The sequence below is a fragment of the Sorex fumeus genome, unplaced genomic scaffold (genome assembly GCF_029834395.1).
Source record: "Sorex fumeus unplaced genomic scaffold, SorFum_2.1 ptg000110l, whole genome shotgun sequence".
NCBI classification, from domain to species: domain Eukaryota; kingdom Metazoa; phylum Chordata; class Mammalia; order Eulipotyphla; family Soricidae; genus Sorex; species Sorex fumeus.
Genome location: NW_026606167.1, coordinates 3,327,394 through 3,345,865, shown reverse-complemented (window position 1 = coordinate 3,345,865; position 18,472 = coordinate 3,327,394). Strand labels below are relative to the sequence as shown.

The following is an 18,472-nucleotide window of genomic DNA, read 5'->3' as shown; positions in this document are numbered from 1 at the left end:
CCGCGGGCGGGTTCATTAAGTGGGGCGCGGGGGGAGCGCGGCGGCGGCGGCGGCGGCGGCGCGGCGGCGGCGGCACCATGTTCCCGGGCGCCGCCTGAGCCGCCCGGCCCGGCGCCGTCGCTCGCCAGCCGGGCCCGGGGGCGGCCGGCGGCCGGGCGCCCCGCCGCGGAGCGTCGCTCGGAGGCGGGCAGGGGATGAGGGGGCCGCGGCCGGCGGCGGCGGCGGCGGCCGGGGGCGGCCGGTGAGCGCTGCGGGGCGCTGTTGCTGTGGCTGAGATTTGGCCGCCGCCTCCCCCACCCGGCCCGCGCCCTCCCTCGCCGGCTCGCGGCCCCGCGCCTCGCGCCCGCGCTCCGGCCTCGCCGCCGCCGCCGGCCCGCCGCCCGCCGCCCCCCGCGCCCGCGCCCGCGCCGCCGCCGCCGAAGATGGCCGAGAACTTGCTGGACGGCCCGCCCAACCCCAAGCGGGCCAAACTCAGTTCGCCCGGCTTCCCGGCGAGTGACAGCACAGGTGAGGCGGCGCGGGCGCGGCTGTCAGGGCCGGCGGCGGGGCGGCCGCGGGCGGCGGGGCGGCGGGGCGGCGCGGCGGCGCGGCGGCGCGGCCCGCGGCCGGCCCCGAGAGTTGGAACTTGGAAGTTTCTTGGCCCGCGTCCCTCGGGCGAACGCCGCCCCGGGCCGCGGCGGGCGCGGCGGGTCGCGCGGCCCGAGCCGGCGGCCGCGCCGGGCCGGGCCGGGCCGGGCCGGGCCGGGCGGGGAGGGGAGTTGGGACGGCGCGTGCCGGCAGGGCCGCCGCCGGACGGAAGAAGGAGGGTTCTTTTCCCCCTTTTCCCGAAAACTACTTTATTTTAGGCAGGAGACGGACTGAGCTGTTCTTAAAAAAAAAATCATCCCCCCGCCCCCTCGTAGCTCGGCCTCCCCGAAAACTGCCTCTGCAGACCGGTTGCCCGAGAGAAGTGCCTCAATTCTCGGCTCGCCCGCCCGCCCCAAGTTCCCGGGCCGGCCCGTGCACGGCGGCGTCGGGAACTAGTTGTATTTCCTCTTCGAAGCCGGCCCTGGCATCGGGAAGGACACTGGGGTCCCCGGCAGAGCTCGCATTTCTCCAGTCCGGCTTGGAGTAGCAGCATCTGAAAATCAGTTTATAATGAATGGGCCCCAATTGAATTACATCGCTGTGGCGGAGCCTTCGGCTGCAGGCGGGCAGCTGTGCCGCCGTTCCTGGGACTGACCGCTGGCATGTTTTTGCTCGTGGTCAAAAGCCCATTTGTGCGCCTGGAACAACGCAGAATTTGTAGCTTCGGTTTTAATAATGTACTGGCCTCTAGACTGTTATTTAATGTAGAAGTGAGAGGAGCGACTAAGAAAATAAATGTTGGGACCCCCCCTCCCACCCCGACCCCAGGGCCACACCCAGCAGCAGGGCTGGGGGTGGGCTGGGTCATGCTTTCCCCTACATGCAACCCAGGGCTTTGCGCGTGAAAGGCATGTACTCTGCCACTTGAGTTACATCCCAAAGCGTGGGAAATGATTTTTTAAAAAGTTGTCATTGGGAGGTCCTTGTCTCTGGTTAGAGTAAAAGTTGTTAAATGGTAGGAGTTACTAAAACTTGTGGACTACACAGCTCACTGCTGATTCTCGAACTGATAAAGTTGTTTAATGCTGGTTTTGTAAAATAACTTTGTTGGCTACGAGAAAAGTAGAAACAGCCACGATTTAACTGCCCTTTTACTGAAGAACAGATCTTCCTTGCTTCATCTTGCCACGTTTGAATGAGAAGTCTTGAATAATATAAACGGTAGAGTGGTCAAGTCAGTGGAAGCTTGTCCTCCGAAGCTGGTAACTTTCTGAATGGCTTTGCCAGGGTTAGTTGGTAAAGGGCATTATTGTAGCTTTTGTTTTATATAGAGGGACAAATGGGTAACACAAGGTTTAATAAAAGGCTTGTCCTGTTGTATGCATTCAGCACTTTCCAAATGGAGCCCCTCGGATGCTGACCTTTTTGAGTAGTTCTGTTTTCCAGTGGTCAGGTACTTATCAGTAACTTCGCTGCTAATCACAGCAAAGTTCTCAGGAAGAATTTCCTGCTCTGGACCACTTTTTTACCCTTCCTTTTCAGGGTTTTTCTATCCTTGTGAGGTACAGAGTTTTTACCTTTCCAAGTGTAGAACAAAATTGTCAGTTTTAAAGTAGCTCTGATTAAAGAAAATCAAAGAATAAAATTTAGAGACAGAACAGGATGGTCAGATGTGTGCTTTGCATACGCAGCTGACCCCTGTCCCGTCCCTGGCACCACATGGTCCATCACACCCCTTTGGGAGAGGAACCTGAGTGCTGAGCCAGGAGTTAGCCCCTGAGAACCACCAGGTGTAGCCCAGAATCTACGGAGAGAAAAAAAGAAAATGATGAAATTTACTACCATATTTAAGTTCAGGGCCTTGGTTACCTATTCATCGGTCACATCACCTCTCCGTGAAAGGATCTGTGTGTGTGTGTGTGTGTGTGTGTGTGTGTGTTGGTAAAGAAGGAATCATTGTCAAACCCACGAAACAAGGTGCAGCCTCGTTTCTGTGACTAGTGTAAGGCAAGGATCAGAAGGCCACCAAGCAGAAAGGGACTAAATATACTAGTCAAAGGAATGAAGGCTCTTGGATAGAATGGAAAGTGGGGAAAGAACTGTGAATAAATTCATTAACATATGAGCCTTGTTTTCTGAAGGGGGGGGCGGGTGTTTTGAGACTTCTAGTAGGAAATCGGGCAGGTGTTCCCTCACCCATGTGTTATCCTTTGAGGAAGGAGAGCTCCATGCCAGGGAAGAGGTGAAGGTGAGCAGGGCAGGTAGAAAGGGTGGGCAGAGGCCTCAGCGCACATCTGTATGGACTTACAGAGAGCTTGGTGTATCTTAGCCAGCCCCCTCTCAGGGACCTCTCTCAGCAGGCTGACAAAGACAGCTGATGCTGGGATGCTCATCAACCAGGGCAGCCTGGCCGGAGAGTGGAAAGGTGGCCACCTCAGGTGCCTGGAGAGCGTGCCGCAGCATGGTGGCCGGAGGAAGAGAGCTGTACTTCCATCCATCACAGCTAAAAGCCGGCGGTGCAGTGGCAGAGTGTGATGGTGCCAGAAAACGTTCGGCATTTTCTTGTTGGTCCTTAAACCCTTAACCGTAACCACTCACTTTTGCTTATGAATGCACCTCTTGGCACTCCTTTTTCTTGACCACACCTGGTGGTGCTCAGGAATCACACAGGATGCTGAGGATGGAACCGTGTTGGCAGCAGGCAAGCAAAGTGCCCCACCTGTCCTATCGCTCCAGCCATCTTGGCACTTCTTAAATGGAGCAGGACTTTGAGTTAACCAGTGTAGTTAGTTGTGTGTTTTGGAAACTTTATTTAATATGCCCAAGTTAAAACAGCTTAGTAGTGCCTTCTGACAGTGGGAATTCTGATTCTACAGTGTAGAGGAAGACATGGCAGGGCAGGCAGTAAGTCTCGTGGAGAAGGGTAGTGTGAGGCTTGAGCTCTTTGAAGTTCAAGATTACAGCAGATTGCCTATTTAGACAAGTTTTGAAGACCACCTTCCAAGTTGCCACAGGTATATTTCATCATGATGGTGTGCATGTCCCTGAGCAGTTGATGGCATGAATCCCTTTGCATGCAGGCGGCATTCTTGTGTGAGTGAAGCTGATAGCTGTAGTCGCCGCCAAACCACCCTTTCTGGAGAAGTGGTGGTCTGTGTGTCTGTGCTGTGCCCTTTCTCCCTTGGAGCCCCCAGGATGCTGGGCGGTGGGTGAGAAGGCAGGCATGAAGAGGGGGTCTTCCCAAAGCAGCTTGAGCAAGGGAGCCTCAAATAACAGTGCGGGGTGGGGTTGAGACAGGTTTGTTTCTCCAGGGTCGGTCCCGTCTTCCCACTTACTGCAGTGGATAATTGAGGATCATCAGTACGTTTCAGTTTAGCTTTTGGCTAAATAGGAGTTTTTGTAGAGATTTCTGGGACTAGGGCTTTTCATGCATTTGCCTTGCTTTTGCTTGTTAGAAAGGAGGAACTTAAGTAGGCTGAGGGGGAAAGAAGGGTGACTCTATTTGAAACTCCTGGGTGCTGACTGTAGGCATGCGTCCTGCCCAGAGTGCCTTCCTGCAGTTAGAGGTAGAGACTCTTGGCGATCAGAGGAATTCTCTAATTCTCAAACATGAATGAATAGTGACATAGGGACAGAGCCGAAATCTTCCGGGCCAAAGTGTATGTTAGAATTTTGGTACTGCTTCTAGAACCTGTTGTTGTAGTTTGAGAGAGTCTGATCACTTGGTGCTATTGAAGTGCAGACTTTGTACCTTTACTTAGGGTGTTTGAGAACAAAATCGTTTCCAGCGACTTTTCTCAGAGGATGCTTGTCCTTGTTAAAGGTGAGGGAGCCTTGCTTTGAGTGGCTTGGGATTCGGAAAGCTTCCTTGAAGCCAGTCACGTTCTGGGGGCACCTGTGGCCAGGAGACCCGCTTCATCTCACGCACACCTGTGCTTTGCGCCTTCCCAGGTGCTCCTGGTTCTAGCTTGTCGGTTGCTCTCTCAGGCACTTCCCAGGAAGCGTGAGGGCATGCGAAGTGCTGCTCAGAGTTTTGTGTATAGATGTGACTGGTAATGGCAGAGAACCTTCTAGGACTTTCCTGAGCCTTTGTGTCTTAGAGGTTGTGAGCCTTGGTGGGAGGCTGTGGCTTGCGTATTCCAAAGCTCTTGGCGTGCAGAGTAGGGTCTGTCAGCTGTGAAGGGCCAGAATATGTGTGTTCAGCTTTGTGGGCCCCGTGGTCCCTGCTGCAGCTACCCGGTGACAGTATGGTGTCAAAGCTGTCGGAGACAGTGCAGCACAAATGTGTGCAGCTGGGGGCCAGGAAGGCTCCTCAAACTCTTGTACCCAAACCAGCAGCCAGGGAGTCGGGCCTCAAGACACTGAACGGCAGGCATCACTATGTCACGGGGACGCATGCGGAGTCCCATTCTGGCACATCCAGCTGCCACGGTCACTCCGGTCTGGGCATCCCTGAAGATCCCTCCAAGTTCCCTGAGCTGGTGGAAGCCAGAGCGTGGGGCTGCCGGACGGAGCTTCTGAGCGCTCACGGGAGCCCATCTTCCCCTTTCCTTCCTCTGCAGTTTCACGTGCTGTTTAACTTAAAACCAGTGAACTTTTCAGAGCCAGTTAACAAAGGTGATTGTCTCGCCTTTGCTCGTTATTTTACTCTCTGTGGCCCCCGTGAGCCCCGCGGTGTTTTCCTCTGCAGCGGCCTGAGAGGCCTTCTGGCTAACTCTCCCGCCCCGCTGGAGAGTGCCTGGGTGCTCTTGCCTCCAATCCTGACTCTCCTCTTCTTTTTCTTAGTGAGCACTGTAGCAGTATAGCACTGTCCTCCCGTTGTTCATCGATTTGCTCAAGTGGGCACCAGTAACGCCTCACAACAAAATGTGAGACTTGTTACTGTTTTTGGCATATTGAATATGTCACGGGGAGCTTGCCAGGCTTTGCCATGCGGGCAAGATACTCTCGGTAGCTTGCCGGGCTCTCCAGGAGGGACAGAGGAATCGAACCCAGGTCGGCAGTGTACAAGGCCCTACCCGAGATGTAACTTTTATTTTATTTTTTTGACTCTGTTCTTTTTGCTCCCGAATTCCGTGGAGACAGGCCCTCGTATCTCACCTGGGCTCTTGCAAGGCCGTGTGTGCCCTTGGTGGGGTAGTTAGTAGGCTGGCTTTGGAGTCAGGCTCAGGCTACACATCCTTTTCCCTCGCTCCTTGTTGGTCAAGTTCTGTCGCTCTCTGTGCCTCAGTTTCCTCTGCTGTAAAGCAGAGATAATAACCTCCACCTCCTTGGAGGGTGATTGTGGGGGGAGAATGGGACCTGGAGAGTGCTTGGTCTGCAGCAGAGGCCCAGTGCCCTGCCATTCTGGCTTCCTGCGTGCCTCGCCACCGCCTCGGGAGCCGCGTGGAGACGGCGGGCCGTGCAGCTTGTGCAGCGCAGCTGTGGTGTAGAGACTGCCCAGCCAGGAGCTGACATCAATACTATTGATTTTTGCTTCCATTTTCAATGGTATTTTGAAAACACGAACACGGTGGCAAGGAAATTGTAAAATTACAAAATGTTAAGTGGTGTCAGTTTTCTGGAAGCTTTTACTAATTTTTTGTTTCTGGTTTTGTTTTTGGTCCTCACCTGGTGGTACTCAGGGTTCACTCCTGGCAGGGTTCAGGGGATCATATGGGGTGCCAGGGATCAAACCCGGGGCAGCTGAGTGCAAGGCAAAGTCCTTATCAAGTGTATCTCCCCACCCCCAGTTTTTACTGACTTTGAAACCTGTTCCTTGAACTGTTGGAGTAGCAGATTGAATATGTGATTGTTTCTTGGTGTGTTCCGGTTCAGTTGTAGGTTAAAGATTGGGACCGGTGTCTTTAGGTGCTTAGAGCTGTATTGACAAGAAAAGTGAGGTTCAGCTTTGGGAAAAGAGCAAAAACACATGTGCACTCACGTGCCAGAATCCCCGAGTATAGAGGGCAGTCTGAGGGGGATTTCGTATGCGCATGCTCCTGTGTGCAGAAACCCATGCTGGTGTCCGTATTGGGGCTTGCATGTGTGGGGGGACCTCGGGCAGGTGATGGGCCTTGGCCAAGGGCAAGCCGGAGAGTGCGGTGGGCCCTGTTAGGGCTTGCGGCAGCTGAGAAGAGAGCGTGCTGGTCTGCTTGGTCTGCTGGCCTTCGTGTTATGGGGAAAGAACTTGAACCACTCAGTAATTGTGTTGTGTGGGTAAGACCGTGAGTTCTCTTGTGAGCTCCTAAAACTCCTGGTTGTAGCCTGTATGCCCAGTGTCCCCCTCGATCTGCTTGGAAGCCTTTGCAGGGTGGCGTGTTACCCCCAGACACCATCTCTGGCTGGCCTGTGGTGGTCTGCAGCTTCAGCATTGATGGGGTGAGGAGTGGGGGTAACCATGTTCTTCTCCTTTAGCCCTGAGCTGCTTTGTGACGGTCCCTGATAGCAAAGTGTGCACCCTGAGGCCAGGGTCTGCTGTGCTGGGGGTGGGAGTGGGGGTCGCTGGAGCTTGACTTGTGCAGGGCACAGGGAGCAGAGCACCAGCTCCTTTGAGCTGTGACGGGCTGAGGTCATGTATCAGATTTGGGGAGAGCACTTTGGATGCAGGAAAGACCCAGAAGGAAGCAAAGGAGCTCTTTTCTTTTTCAGTTCCAGAGATATGGCGAATGACTTGTCTTTAAAAATCTGCCTTTCAGGGCCAGAGAGAATGCATCTGGTGAGATGCTTGCTTGATTTGGGTATGGCCAGTATTCCATATGGTCCCTCAAACCCACCATGGGTGATCTCTGAGCCAGGAATAAGTCCTGAGCACAGCTAGATTTGCCCCATCACCCCTGCAAAAAAAGGAATAAGAAATTGTGTCTTTTTTTTTTCTTTTTGGGTCACACCTGGCAATGCACAGGGGTTACTCCTGGCGGTGCTCAGGGGACCATATGGGATGCTGGGAATCGAACCCGGGTTGGCCGCGTGCAAGGCAAACACCCTACCCGCTGTGCTATCTCTCCAGCCCCAAGAAATTTTGTCTTTTAAGTAATTTTTGGTTCTGTATTTGGGAAAGAAGACTATTTTTGAGTTTTACCTCTAAAAGTCGAATTCTGTCTCTCTAACCTACCCTTGGAAAGACTTGAATGCCAGCCATGTCATCTGATATCTCCCTGTGTTTCTTTTCCATTAATTAGAAATAGGTTCAGTTGAAACATTGCTAAAATGGTGAGAAAAGTTTGCTAAGTCTGACTTTCCTCTTAATAGGTGTCTTATTTACTGTGGCAAAAATCTCTTAATGCTCCTGTGCCTTACCACGTACATTATGGGTTTCTGGACTGTAGCGACTGTTGAATGGAACTTTATGCTACTGATGTGTGTCAAAATGGGGGTTCAGGGGGCTCCCTAGCTCAGAGGCCCTGGGGCCACACTTGGCGATTCTCTGCCTGCCTCAGTGGGCATATTAAATTTTGCCCCCTAATTCAGAGGCTCCCCTTTTCACTGTCCCAAAAGTATTTTGAAATTTTCTCTCAAAATTCGCCTATTTATATGTAAACACTATAGTTAGAATACCCAGAAAACAAGAAAAATAAGATCTTAAAAAAATGATAAGCTGTAGACGGTGACTTGTACAGTATTTAAATCAAGTGGACTTTAGTATTTGATTATAAACTGAATAATATAGAAATCAAACTATTAGGGTTTGCTTTGGCAGTTATGGAGTATAAAAGCTTGACCCAATTCCTTTGGATTAAAATATTTTTACTATTTGTCACCTGATTAAAAGTAGAAGAGCCTTCTAACCATGACTCAGAGTTGACGGAAATGTCAGAGCTTTTTATACTAGGAGGTTGGCATTGTGGCACTCAGGATGGTGCCCTGGCCTTGGCTCCGGGTGGACACTGAGTCCCAGCTCTTTGGGTCTGTGACTCGAACCAGAGTTTCCATCTGCGCTTTGCAGGTGACTTTCTTTTCCATCTCTGAAAGGGACTCTTCAGTGGGGAGATTCTGGGTTCCCTTCCTGCACAGAGCAGGGGAGACTGCTCTATTTATTGTTGGATTGTGTTGGAGAATACTAGTGATCTGTGTGATGCCCGAGAGGTTCTGACCCAGGAGCAGACGGTGAAGGTGTCCCTGAGTGAGTGGGAAGGTTCTCTCTCTCTCTCTCTCCCCCCTCTTCCTCTCTCCCTCTCCCTCCCCCTCCCTCCCCCTCTCCCTGTTCTACATCGGCACTTGCACTAGTGTAGTCTCAGGACCAGCAAAAGACACGCTTCACTCGATCCACTCGATCCGTGTTTGAAGTTAAAGACTGTTCTTTACTGGAAAACATCTTAAGTAAAACGTTTTTAGAACAGTGACTTAATTTACTTAGGATTTGGAGAAAAAAGGAAGAGTGAGTGTGGAGAAATTAAACAAATAGTCCTTCTCATCTCTTCACACCTGTTAGAATATCTGTTGTCAAAAAAGATGAGAGCACGTGTGGGTGAGGATGTGGGGAAAAGACAACCTGTGTGTGTGCTGCAGAGGTGAGAATTGGTACTGCCAAGTGGGAAGCTAGGGGAGTCCACAAACAGCTCAGCATAGAGTTCCATGGGGTCCAGAGCTTCCACTTCTAGGTCTCTCTGAAGAAAACTGAAAGTTCTCCCCAGAGAAAACATATGCAGTCCAGTATTCAGCGACATTTCCGCTCTTGTAATAGCGTAGTGATATTAAGTAGAGATCCGAAAACAGCTTGTGTCTTTTGACAGATGAGTGGATCTGTGTGTGTGTGTGTGTGTGTGTTGTGTTGAAACATTACTTGGCCAATGGAAAAAAAAATCGTGTCACTTGCAGTGACATGCACAGACCCTGAGGGCATTATACTCTGACTTTAGGATCTTAAAAGTCCTAAGAGGACAACAGACTGAGCTCCGACAGAGAACAGAGGTGATTGTTGCGGGGTGAGGACCAAGGGAGTAAAGGAATAAAAAGATGTGAGCATTTCAGCTATGGGGAAAAAAAGCCACGAGGGTGCAAAAGAATAAAATGTGACTGTCGTTAAGAATGTATTGTGTATTTGAGAGACGCCAAGAGAATAACGAGACTTTAAAGTTCTCATCAAGGGGCTGGAGCGATAGTACAGCAAGTAGGGTGTTTGCCTTGCACGTGGCCAACCCGGGTTTGATCCCCGGCATGCCATATGGTCCCCTGAGCACTGCCAGGAGTAATTCTGGGCTGGAGCGATAGCACAGCGGGTAGGGCATTTGCTTTGCACGTGGCTGACCCAGGTTTGATTCCTCCGTCCTTCTCGGAGAGCCTGGCAAGCTACTGAGAGTATCCTGCCGGGCACACTTCCCATGGTGTATTCGATACGCCAAAAACAGTAACAACAAGTCTCACAATGGAGACGCTACTGGTGCCCGCTCAAGCAAATTGATGAACAGTAGGAGAACAGTGCTACAGTGCAAAGCTAGGAGTAAACCCTGCGCATCGCTGGGTGTGCCCCAAAAAGCCAAAAAAAAAAGTTCTCAAAAGAAAAAAGCTTTTTGAAACTATATATGATGATAAATGATAATTAGATTTACTGTGTGGGCTTTTCTCAGCCTATACAGATACCGAATCATTATGTTGTTCATGTGAAACTATATTGATATGTGTTAATTATATCTAAGAAAGTCTTTCTTTGGGGGGGTCACACCAGTGATGCTCAGGGGTCACTCCTAGTTCTACACTCAGGAATTAACTCCTGGCGGTGCACAGGTGGACCATATGGGATGTCAGAAGTCGAACCCAGGTCGGCCGTGCGCAAGGCAATTGTCCTACCCACAGTGCTATCAGTCTGGCCCCTAAGAACGTCTTTTGTATGAAAAAACTTATGGAAGAAAATAGCAATGGGATTACTATTCTAACTTTGTTAAGTTGATTAGTTGAAATTTCAGTGAAACTTATTTTTCTCTTTGGTTCAGCTACTGGTCTTGAAAGGGATTTCAGCTCTTGCTGTCTTCAGACAAATCGTATGTATTATAGGAAGTTATTTTAGCAGTTTAGTATTTTTCCATTCTTCTAAGTATTTTATTTCCCCCCCTTTTTAAAATCTTTTATTAATTTACCGAGATACAGTAACAAAAATTTCATGTTTGAACTTAGATCATATAGTCATCGAACACTCATCCCTTCACCAGTGCACATTTTCCACCACCAAAATCCCCAGTATCTTCCCCCCCCCCCCTCGTCCCCCTGCCTGTGTGGCAGACAATTTGCAAAGTATTCTTTCTCTACTTTAGTTACCTTCGATATTTCGAGACCTCCCCTCATACCTTCCAAAAATACAATTGCTAGACAAAGTGTTTTGTATTCCTTGTATGCGTATAATATAAAGTCGTGCGGCGACGAGAGCGGCCACGTGCTCTAGGAATTGCAAGATTTCAATAATTAGGGTCTGAAGAAATTGCTGCAGCAGGTTGCTCGGGTCCGAGATTCCTGTGTGTCTCTGGATCATGGCCACCTGGGAGATGGTGCATCTTGCTGGTTTCCAGAAAGTGGCGACTGCTGGAGCTCTCAGAAGGCAGGCGGTGGGACAGTGCCTGCCCCTGTCTGGAGCGGCCCAGCGGAGAAGGCCTATTGCAGAATCTCGGGCCATCTCTGCTGCAAGTTGCTCAGTTCCGAGATTTCTGTGTGTATCTCTGGATCGTGGCCATGTGGAGCTTAAGTAGACGGTGGGCGGATGTGGCGTCATCTCTGCGTCGCATCAGGGCGGAGGGAAGGGATTTCTAAGTATTTTAGATGTAGAATTTATCTTAGGGTAGTAAAAATTGTCCTGTGATATACAGAGATTTCCTCCTCTAATTTGTTGCTATTTTTACATTAACTCTCATTTAAAGATTTTAGTAAATTTTACCAAAATAGCAAAAGTGCATGTAGTATTGATAATATTTTTTGGCTGGGTCGTGCCTTTGCTAGTGTTGTAATTGATTTTGTTGGAAGAACACAACTTGGGCAGAATTAAATCTTGCCGAGGTCACTGAGAGAATGATTTGGATTGTTGAGAGATACGTTTGCAATGGTGACTTTCTCAGTCTTGGAAAGTCATAAAAACTACTTTTTTGGTGTGTGGTGCCAGGGACTGAACAAATGCAAGGCAGGTGTTCTATCGCCGTACCACTTCCTCTGCTCCACGCTCTTTGGAAAATTAAGGAAAATTTGATTTCTTCCCAAGAGTAAGAGTGGATTTGGACTTTATTTGAAGCAGCGCTGATTTAACCCTCGGCTGTCTAGTCGGACTTTGTGTGACGGTTGAGTGTCCTGTGCCTGCACTGCCCGGTGCAGTACTGGGGCCATTTACCACTTGTGGTTATCGAGTACTTAAAAGGTTATAGATCTGACTTTAACATTATAGAACCAGCTTCAAGATTTTATTTTTATTAAAATCTACTTGCCATTGGTTTGTATATACCTTTGGGGGAGCCATCTGAGTGTAAACTTCTGTGTGTAGACCTCACCGCACCACCTTTCTTGAGTTTTAATTATTGTGACTTGTGATGACGGTTCTTGGCCAGCATGAGCCTGAATATATCACTCACCCTTTGTCTAGCATTTTTCTTCAAGATTTTATGACCTAGGGACAGAGTTACTTTCTTGTTTTTTTGTTTTTGGGTCACCCTGCTGATGTTCAGGGGTTACTTCTGGCGGTTCTCTGGGGACTGTATGGGATGCTGGGGATTGAACCCAGGTCGGGTATGAGCGAGGCAGTCACCTACCCGCTGTACTATTGCTCCAGCCCCAGGACAAAGTACCTTTAAAGAAACCATCTTTTAAAGATGCAGAACACTGTCAATGCTCCTGGCTGTAAGTTCTGGATTATTGGTTCTTTAGAAAATGTTAGTAGCGTGGTGGACCCTGGGGGGCTAGTGGGAACGCCACGGGCCAGTGTCTCTGCATGGAGGCAGCAGGAGTCTGTGTGTGTAGGACAGGAACCCTTCTGAAGAGTCCTGGGGATGTGACCTCAGGATAAAGCCTGAGGACGGACACGAGGTGGCAGAGGCAGTACCCAGGTGCCCAGAATGGCAGAGCCAGTGAGTGTGTGTTCCTGGGGGCGTGGTCATGTTGTGTCAGCCCAACTGCTCTTACCCAGTCTGTGCGAATTCTTCTGGACTTGAGGCAAACACTTGTTGTGTGGTGGGCACTGCTAGGTGACCCTGCTCACGGTGGCAGCTCTGTCCCTGAGGTCAGTGCTGTGTGGAAGGAGCTTCCAGCCTGGTGGGCAGCCACATTCAGAAGAAAGAAGCGGGGCTTGTTGCAAGGGGAGGCCAGACCAGAGGGAAGCCAGCTCACCTTTGAGAACTTAAACAGACCGCCCAGCGGAGCACAGTTGGAGAAAGCTACTGACTTGTTCTTCAGAGGTTTCCATTAGGGCTTAAACTATTTCCACTTTATGTGACTTGGAGTACATAGGCATATAAACTAGGCTTAGAGGCAAAACAGTTACTTACAATGAATCATGAATAAGTTTATTTTTAAACAAAAATTTAAAAATTACCAGATTAGGTGTGGGCTGTGAAGAAATAGACAGTGGGAAGGGCACTTGCTTTGTACATGGCTGACCTGGGTTCAATCCCTGGCACCCTATAGGGTCCTCCAGGAACAGCACGCGGGTGTGCCACTCAAACCCCCCAAAAATGCAAAATAAGGTTGCTAATAATGGGGTTGCAGCCCACAGTTTAAGAGCTACGATTTGGATCATTTTGTAATTTGAATCCAAGTTTATCTCTGCAGGAAGAGTTGACCCTTGCCTTGTAGGAGAGGAAAAGAGCCCACGAGAAGCAGTTTAAGAATCAGGGTTAATGTTCTTAGAAGATACTAGGAAACGTCTACAAATGGAAATTTCTTTAAAAAAGAAAATCTCAGATCAGAGAGTTGGGTTTAAAGGTGCTTGCCTGTGCATGTAACTGACATGGGTTTGATTCCTGTACTGCTCTATTTCCAGGGAACAGTTGGAGTAGCCCCTGAGCACTGCCAATGTGGTGAAAAAACAACCCCCTTGAATTGGTAATGTTTATAGGGCTCAAAACTCCACAAAGTGGAAAGGAATATTCAGCAAGCAGCCCCCTTCCCAGAGAGAGCTGGCGTGGCTGTGCTCCTGTGTCCAGGCATTCGTGGACATGTCACTGGGCGCTGCCTCCTCCGTCGCTCCTCTCTACTCCTGTCCCACGCATTTGTGCGTCACACCAGGGGCAATACGCAGGTCGGAGGGGAGGCTCCATTCTGAAAAGCCTTTGCAGGGTGGAGAGACGGTATAGTTGGGAGGGCACTTGCTTTCCATGTGGCTGACCTGGGTTAGGTACCTGGCATCCTAGATGGTCCCCTGAGCACTGCCAGGAGTAATTTCTGAATACAGTTCGGAGGAACCCCTGGACATCACTGGGTGTGGCCTAAAATGAAAAACAAAAAATTACTTTCATGTTGTCTCAGGATATTTTGTTACTATTATTAGGTTTCATCAGGGCTGGAGCGATAGCACAGCGGTAGGGCGTTTGCCTTGCACGTAGCCAACATGGCCGACCCGAGTTCGATTCCTCCGCCCCTCTCGGAGAGCCCGGCAAGCTACCGAGAGTATTCGATATGCCAAACACAGTAACAACAAAGTCTCCAATGGAGACGTTACTGGGCCCGCTCGAGCAAATCGACGATCAACGGGAGGGCCTTTACTTACTTTACTTTATTAGGTTTCATCAGGGCTGGAGCGATAGCACAGCGGTAGGGCGTTTGCCTTGCACGCAGCCAGCATGGCCAATTCAAGTTCGATTCCTCCGCCCCTCTCGGAGAGCCCGGCAAGCTACCGAGAGTATCTCGTCCGCACGGCAGAGCTTGGCAAGCTCCCCGTGACGTATTCGATATGCCAGACACAGTAACAACAAAGTCTCCAATGGAGACGTTACTGGGCCCGCGCGAGCAAATCGATGAACAACGGGAGGGCCTTTTTATTATTTATCAGGTTTTGTCATCATCACTGCCCTCCCGTTATTCATCGATTTGCTCGGGCAGGCCCAGTAACGTCTCCATTGTGAGACTTCTTGTTACTGTGTTTGGCATATCGAATACTCTTGGTAGCTCGCCAGGCTCTTCGAGAGGAGCGGAGGAATCGAACCCGGCATGGCCGGGCTGGCTGCACGCAAGGCAAATGCCCTACTGCTGTGCTGCGGAGAGCCTGGCGAGCTACCCGTGATGTTTTCGATATGCCAAACACAGTAACAACAAAGTCTCCAATGGAGACGTTACTGGGCCCGCTCGAGCAAATCGATGAACAACGGGAGGACAGTGATACAGTGATAACAGGTTTCATGATGTGCAATTATTTTATACCAAAGTTCTGTTTATAGTTCCCAGTTTTTGGAAAAAATTAAAAATTTTTTTTGTACAGGTGTGTGTGTGTGTGTGTGTGTGTGTGTGGCGGGGGGTGCACTCATCTGTGCTCAGGGCTTACTCTTGGTTCTGTGCTTAGGGATCACTCCTAGCAAGCTCTGGAGACGTTATTGGGTGTACAAGGCAAGCATCCTTATCTGCTTTACGGCTGCTCTACTATTACTTTTACTAATTTATTTGGTTTTGGGGCCAAACCCAGCTGTGCCTCAGGGCTTCCTCTTGGCGGGCTGGTGTGGTGCTGGGGGTCGCTGCTTGCACCGGAGTGCCCTGCCTGCTCTGGTGCCCAGATCTTTTCTTTTTTTGGGGGGTGGTGGAGGTTGTGGTCCACACCTGATGATGATCAGGAGTTACTCCCGGCTTTGCACCCTGGAATTACTCCTGGTGGTGCTCAGGGGACCATGTGAGGTGCTGGGAATCAAACCTGGCTCAGCCACCTGGAAGCTACAGTTTGGATCATTTTGTAATTTTTTTTCCATTTTGTAATTTGAATCCAAGTTTATGTACATGCCTTACATGTCCTACTGTCTCTCCAGAAGCCCGCCCCCCCCCCCATCTTTTTTAGTTACAGGTTTTTTTTGGGTTTGGGGCCACATCCAGCAGTGTTCAGAGTTTACTTCTGGCTCTGTGCTCAGGGATCACTCCTGGCAGGACTCGGACCATATGGGGTGCGGGGATCAGACCTGGGTTAGGAGCATGCAAGGCAAGCGCTCTGCTCTGCCTGCTGTCCTATGTCTCTGGCCTGTATTTAGTTTTAGAGATCTCCCGTCACCAACGGTGACTTAAGAGTCCTTCAGAAGAGCAGTCACTGTGTTTTGTATGGTAGATTCTTAACACGGTAGATTCTTGACATGGAAGGTAAGTTTGAGAAATAAAGGGTCAGAATGGAGAGCAGAAATGGCGATTGGGACCTTTTAGGGTTAAGGAGACACGCGCATTTGTGCAGATTTCCTTTTGGATTGCTTCACAGCCTGTTTAGCGTGGTTATGGGAGGGGGGTCGCGGGGGAGGGGGCTCGTTTTCTTTTTACATTCCTTTGAATGCTTGAAAGCATGTTATTCTTATAAAGAAAAACTCGTTAAAAAATAAATCAAATCCAAAGCATATTATCTTATTTGTGGTTTGACGATTGTTAAATGGCAAGAAGTGGAGTTCTGGTTATTATTTCCTGTTGCAAAACCCTTTGACCTAGCAAGATATTATTAGCATAAAGTATAAATTCACTGAGAAGTGCCATCCAGAGATAAGCATATTAGACTCTGGGCTAGGGCGATAGAGCAAGGAGCTGGAGTTCATGCTTGGCGTGCATAGACCCTGGGTTCGATCCCCTGCACCCCCAGTGTGGAGCACAGCTGGGATGGCCCAAAATAAATGAGGGGGGGGAAGCATTGGTGCTGGAGTGATAGCACGGTGGGCAGGGCACTTGCCTGGCGCAGGGCCCACGGGGGTTTGATTCTTAGCAGTACTTATGGTCCCCCGAGCCCACCAGGAGTGATCCTTGAGCACTGCTGGGTATGGCCCAGACGTTACCCTCCCACCCTTCACACAAAAGCGAGTGTCTTGGTGTAATGTCCAAGCACTTTCTTTTTGCACTTCAAGGTTTTAACTAATCCTTTCGTTCGAGGATTCCTAGCTAATGTCAGGAAGTTACAAACCCTGGCAGCCAAACTGTTTCTTTACCCTTTTTGAAATGGTCCCTGCTTCTCGGTAGCTAGCAGCATTTATTTTTCAGCAGTATGTTGGGGACAGTATACGTAGGTTGTCATTTAGTATTTAGAAAACTACTTTAAAAAGTCCATTAAAGTAGTGGTTAAAGCTCATTCAGACACTTAATTGTTTTTCTTTCTTTTGGGGGTTTTTGGGTCATAACTGGCCATGCTCAGGGCTTACTCCCGTCTTTGAGCTCAGGGATCACTCTTTGTGTACTTAGGACTGTATAGGATGCTGGGGATTGAACCCAGGTCACCCATGTGCAAAGCAGGCGCCGTTCCCACAGTATTCTCTCACTGCTCCCCTACAACTATTCGAAACTAATATTGGACCATTTCGGATTTCTTTCTCAAATTGTCAACTCCCACTGGGAGCAGGGACACCTGGAAGCATCTCAGGTGTCGGACGCCACTGGGGCTGAAGCTCATCGCCTGGGCTTGGACACCACAGCGGCTCCTTTTCATAAAGGCCACTTTGCCAGCTGGATCCCCCAGCTTGATCCCTGGGACTGTATGATCCCCGAACATGGAGGTGGAGGTAGCCCCAGACACCAGCGTGACCCGTAAACCAAAAAAATAAACATTTTCTTCAGACACTTAAATGGGTTCAGAAATGAAAACAGGAGGTTGTGGAGCGCTCCTGCAGCGCTTGCTGGCCCCAGGCCCCGCAGGCAGCCCGACGCTTTAGCTTCTCCGTCAGCCTTTGTCTTTCTTCCTGCACGGACCCCCCTGACCCCTTGCCGCCTTGTTCTTGCTGAGGTGGCAGACGGCACACATTGTCAGGGTCCTGACAAGGGTGTGTCCCCACATTGTCTCTTTGTAGTTGCCTGACTCCACTCTACATGCCTGATGAGTTTAATCTGCTTCCCACTGATGGTGTGGTAAGTGACTTCTGGTCCTGTCCCCAAACTGGGCTTTGATGAATGGCCCAGCCCACTATGGCTTCCTCGGGTGGCGTTGTTAAGAATGATACGCTTTTGGGGCTGGAGCAGTGTACGGTGGGGAGGCACTTGTCTTGTTACGTAGCCCACCCAGGTTGATCCTTGGCCTCCCGTTTGGTCCCCTGAGCCCACCAGGAGTGATTCCTGAGTGCAGAGTCAGGAGTAACCCCTGAGTACTGCAGGGGGTGGTTACTGTCGCTCTGGCTCCTGATGCGTATTTTTGTTTGGATCAAATTAACCTCCAAGAACTGGCACATGGTGAGTCTTTAAAGCCTTTCAAAGATGCACACTACATCCAGCATCAACCACACTGCGTTGTTTTGGTTAATTTTTTTTAATACAACTTAGGTAATGAGTGCTTCCCTTCATTTAGTGCCTTATCAGTCACATGCAGTTTATTTGTAAATTTTTGGTGTGGTTTCTTTCCCCTCTTTTCAGAGTGTTGGGGAGCAATGCCAGATCTGCAACTGAACAGAAGGTGCTAGATTCCCTATTTCCCCTCAGCCTCCTCACACTCACTTTCTCCCACTGTCCACTGCCCTCCCCGAGTGGGACGTTCGTGACCACTGATAGACTTACAGGTTACATCATCATCTCTCCAAGTCTAACCTTAGCGTTCGTGTTAGCTCCTGGGCACAGGTGTAACGTGCCATTCTAACACAGTATTTCCATTCTCTAAGCCCCCCCCCCCCCATCTCTGCCTCTTCATACCTAGCCACCAGTTACAGGGACACACTAATCATTTTGCCTTCTCTAGAATGTTGTATAGCTAAAATAATATAGCGTGTGGTTTGGTGAGCAGAGGTTGTGACTCAGTGGTAAAAGCTCATTCTTTGTATGCGTGAGATCCGGGGTTCAGTCCCAGTACCAAAAAATGAATAATAGGAACTCACGGCGT

At 49.9% G+C, this 18,472-nt stretch overlaps 1 protein-coding gene across 3 annotated transcripts in view; it reads left to right on the top strand.

Annotated features, from left to right (window-relative positions):
• Positions 1-407: 407 nt before the first annotated feature.
• Positions 408-18,472, top strand: part of CREBBP (CREB binding protein) — a 104,818-nt gene continuing 86,753 nt past the window's right edge. For 2 of the 3 annotated variants that reach the window (XM_056134972.1, XM_056134970.1), the window contains exon 1: positions 411-507. In XM_056134972.1, coding sequence (XP_055990947.1) covers positions 423-507 — 85 coding nt within the window. In that variant the 5' untranslated portion in view covers positions 411-422. Of the gene's footprint in view, positions 508-18,472 lie in introns of all 3 variants that reach the window. The other variant, XM_056134973.1, reaches the window with a different exon arrangement.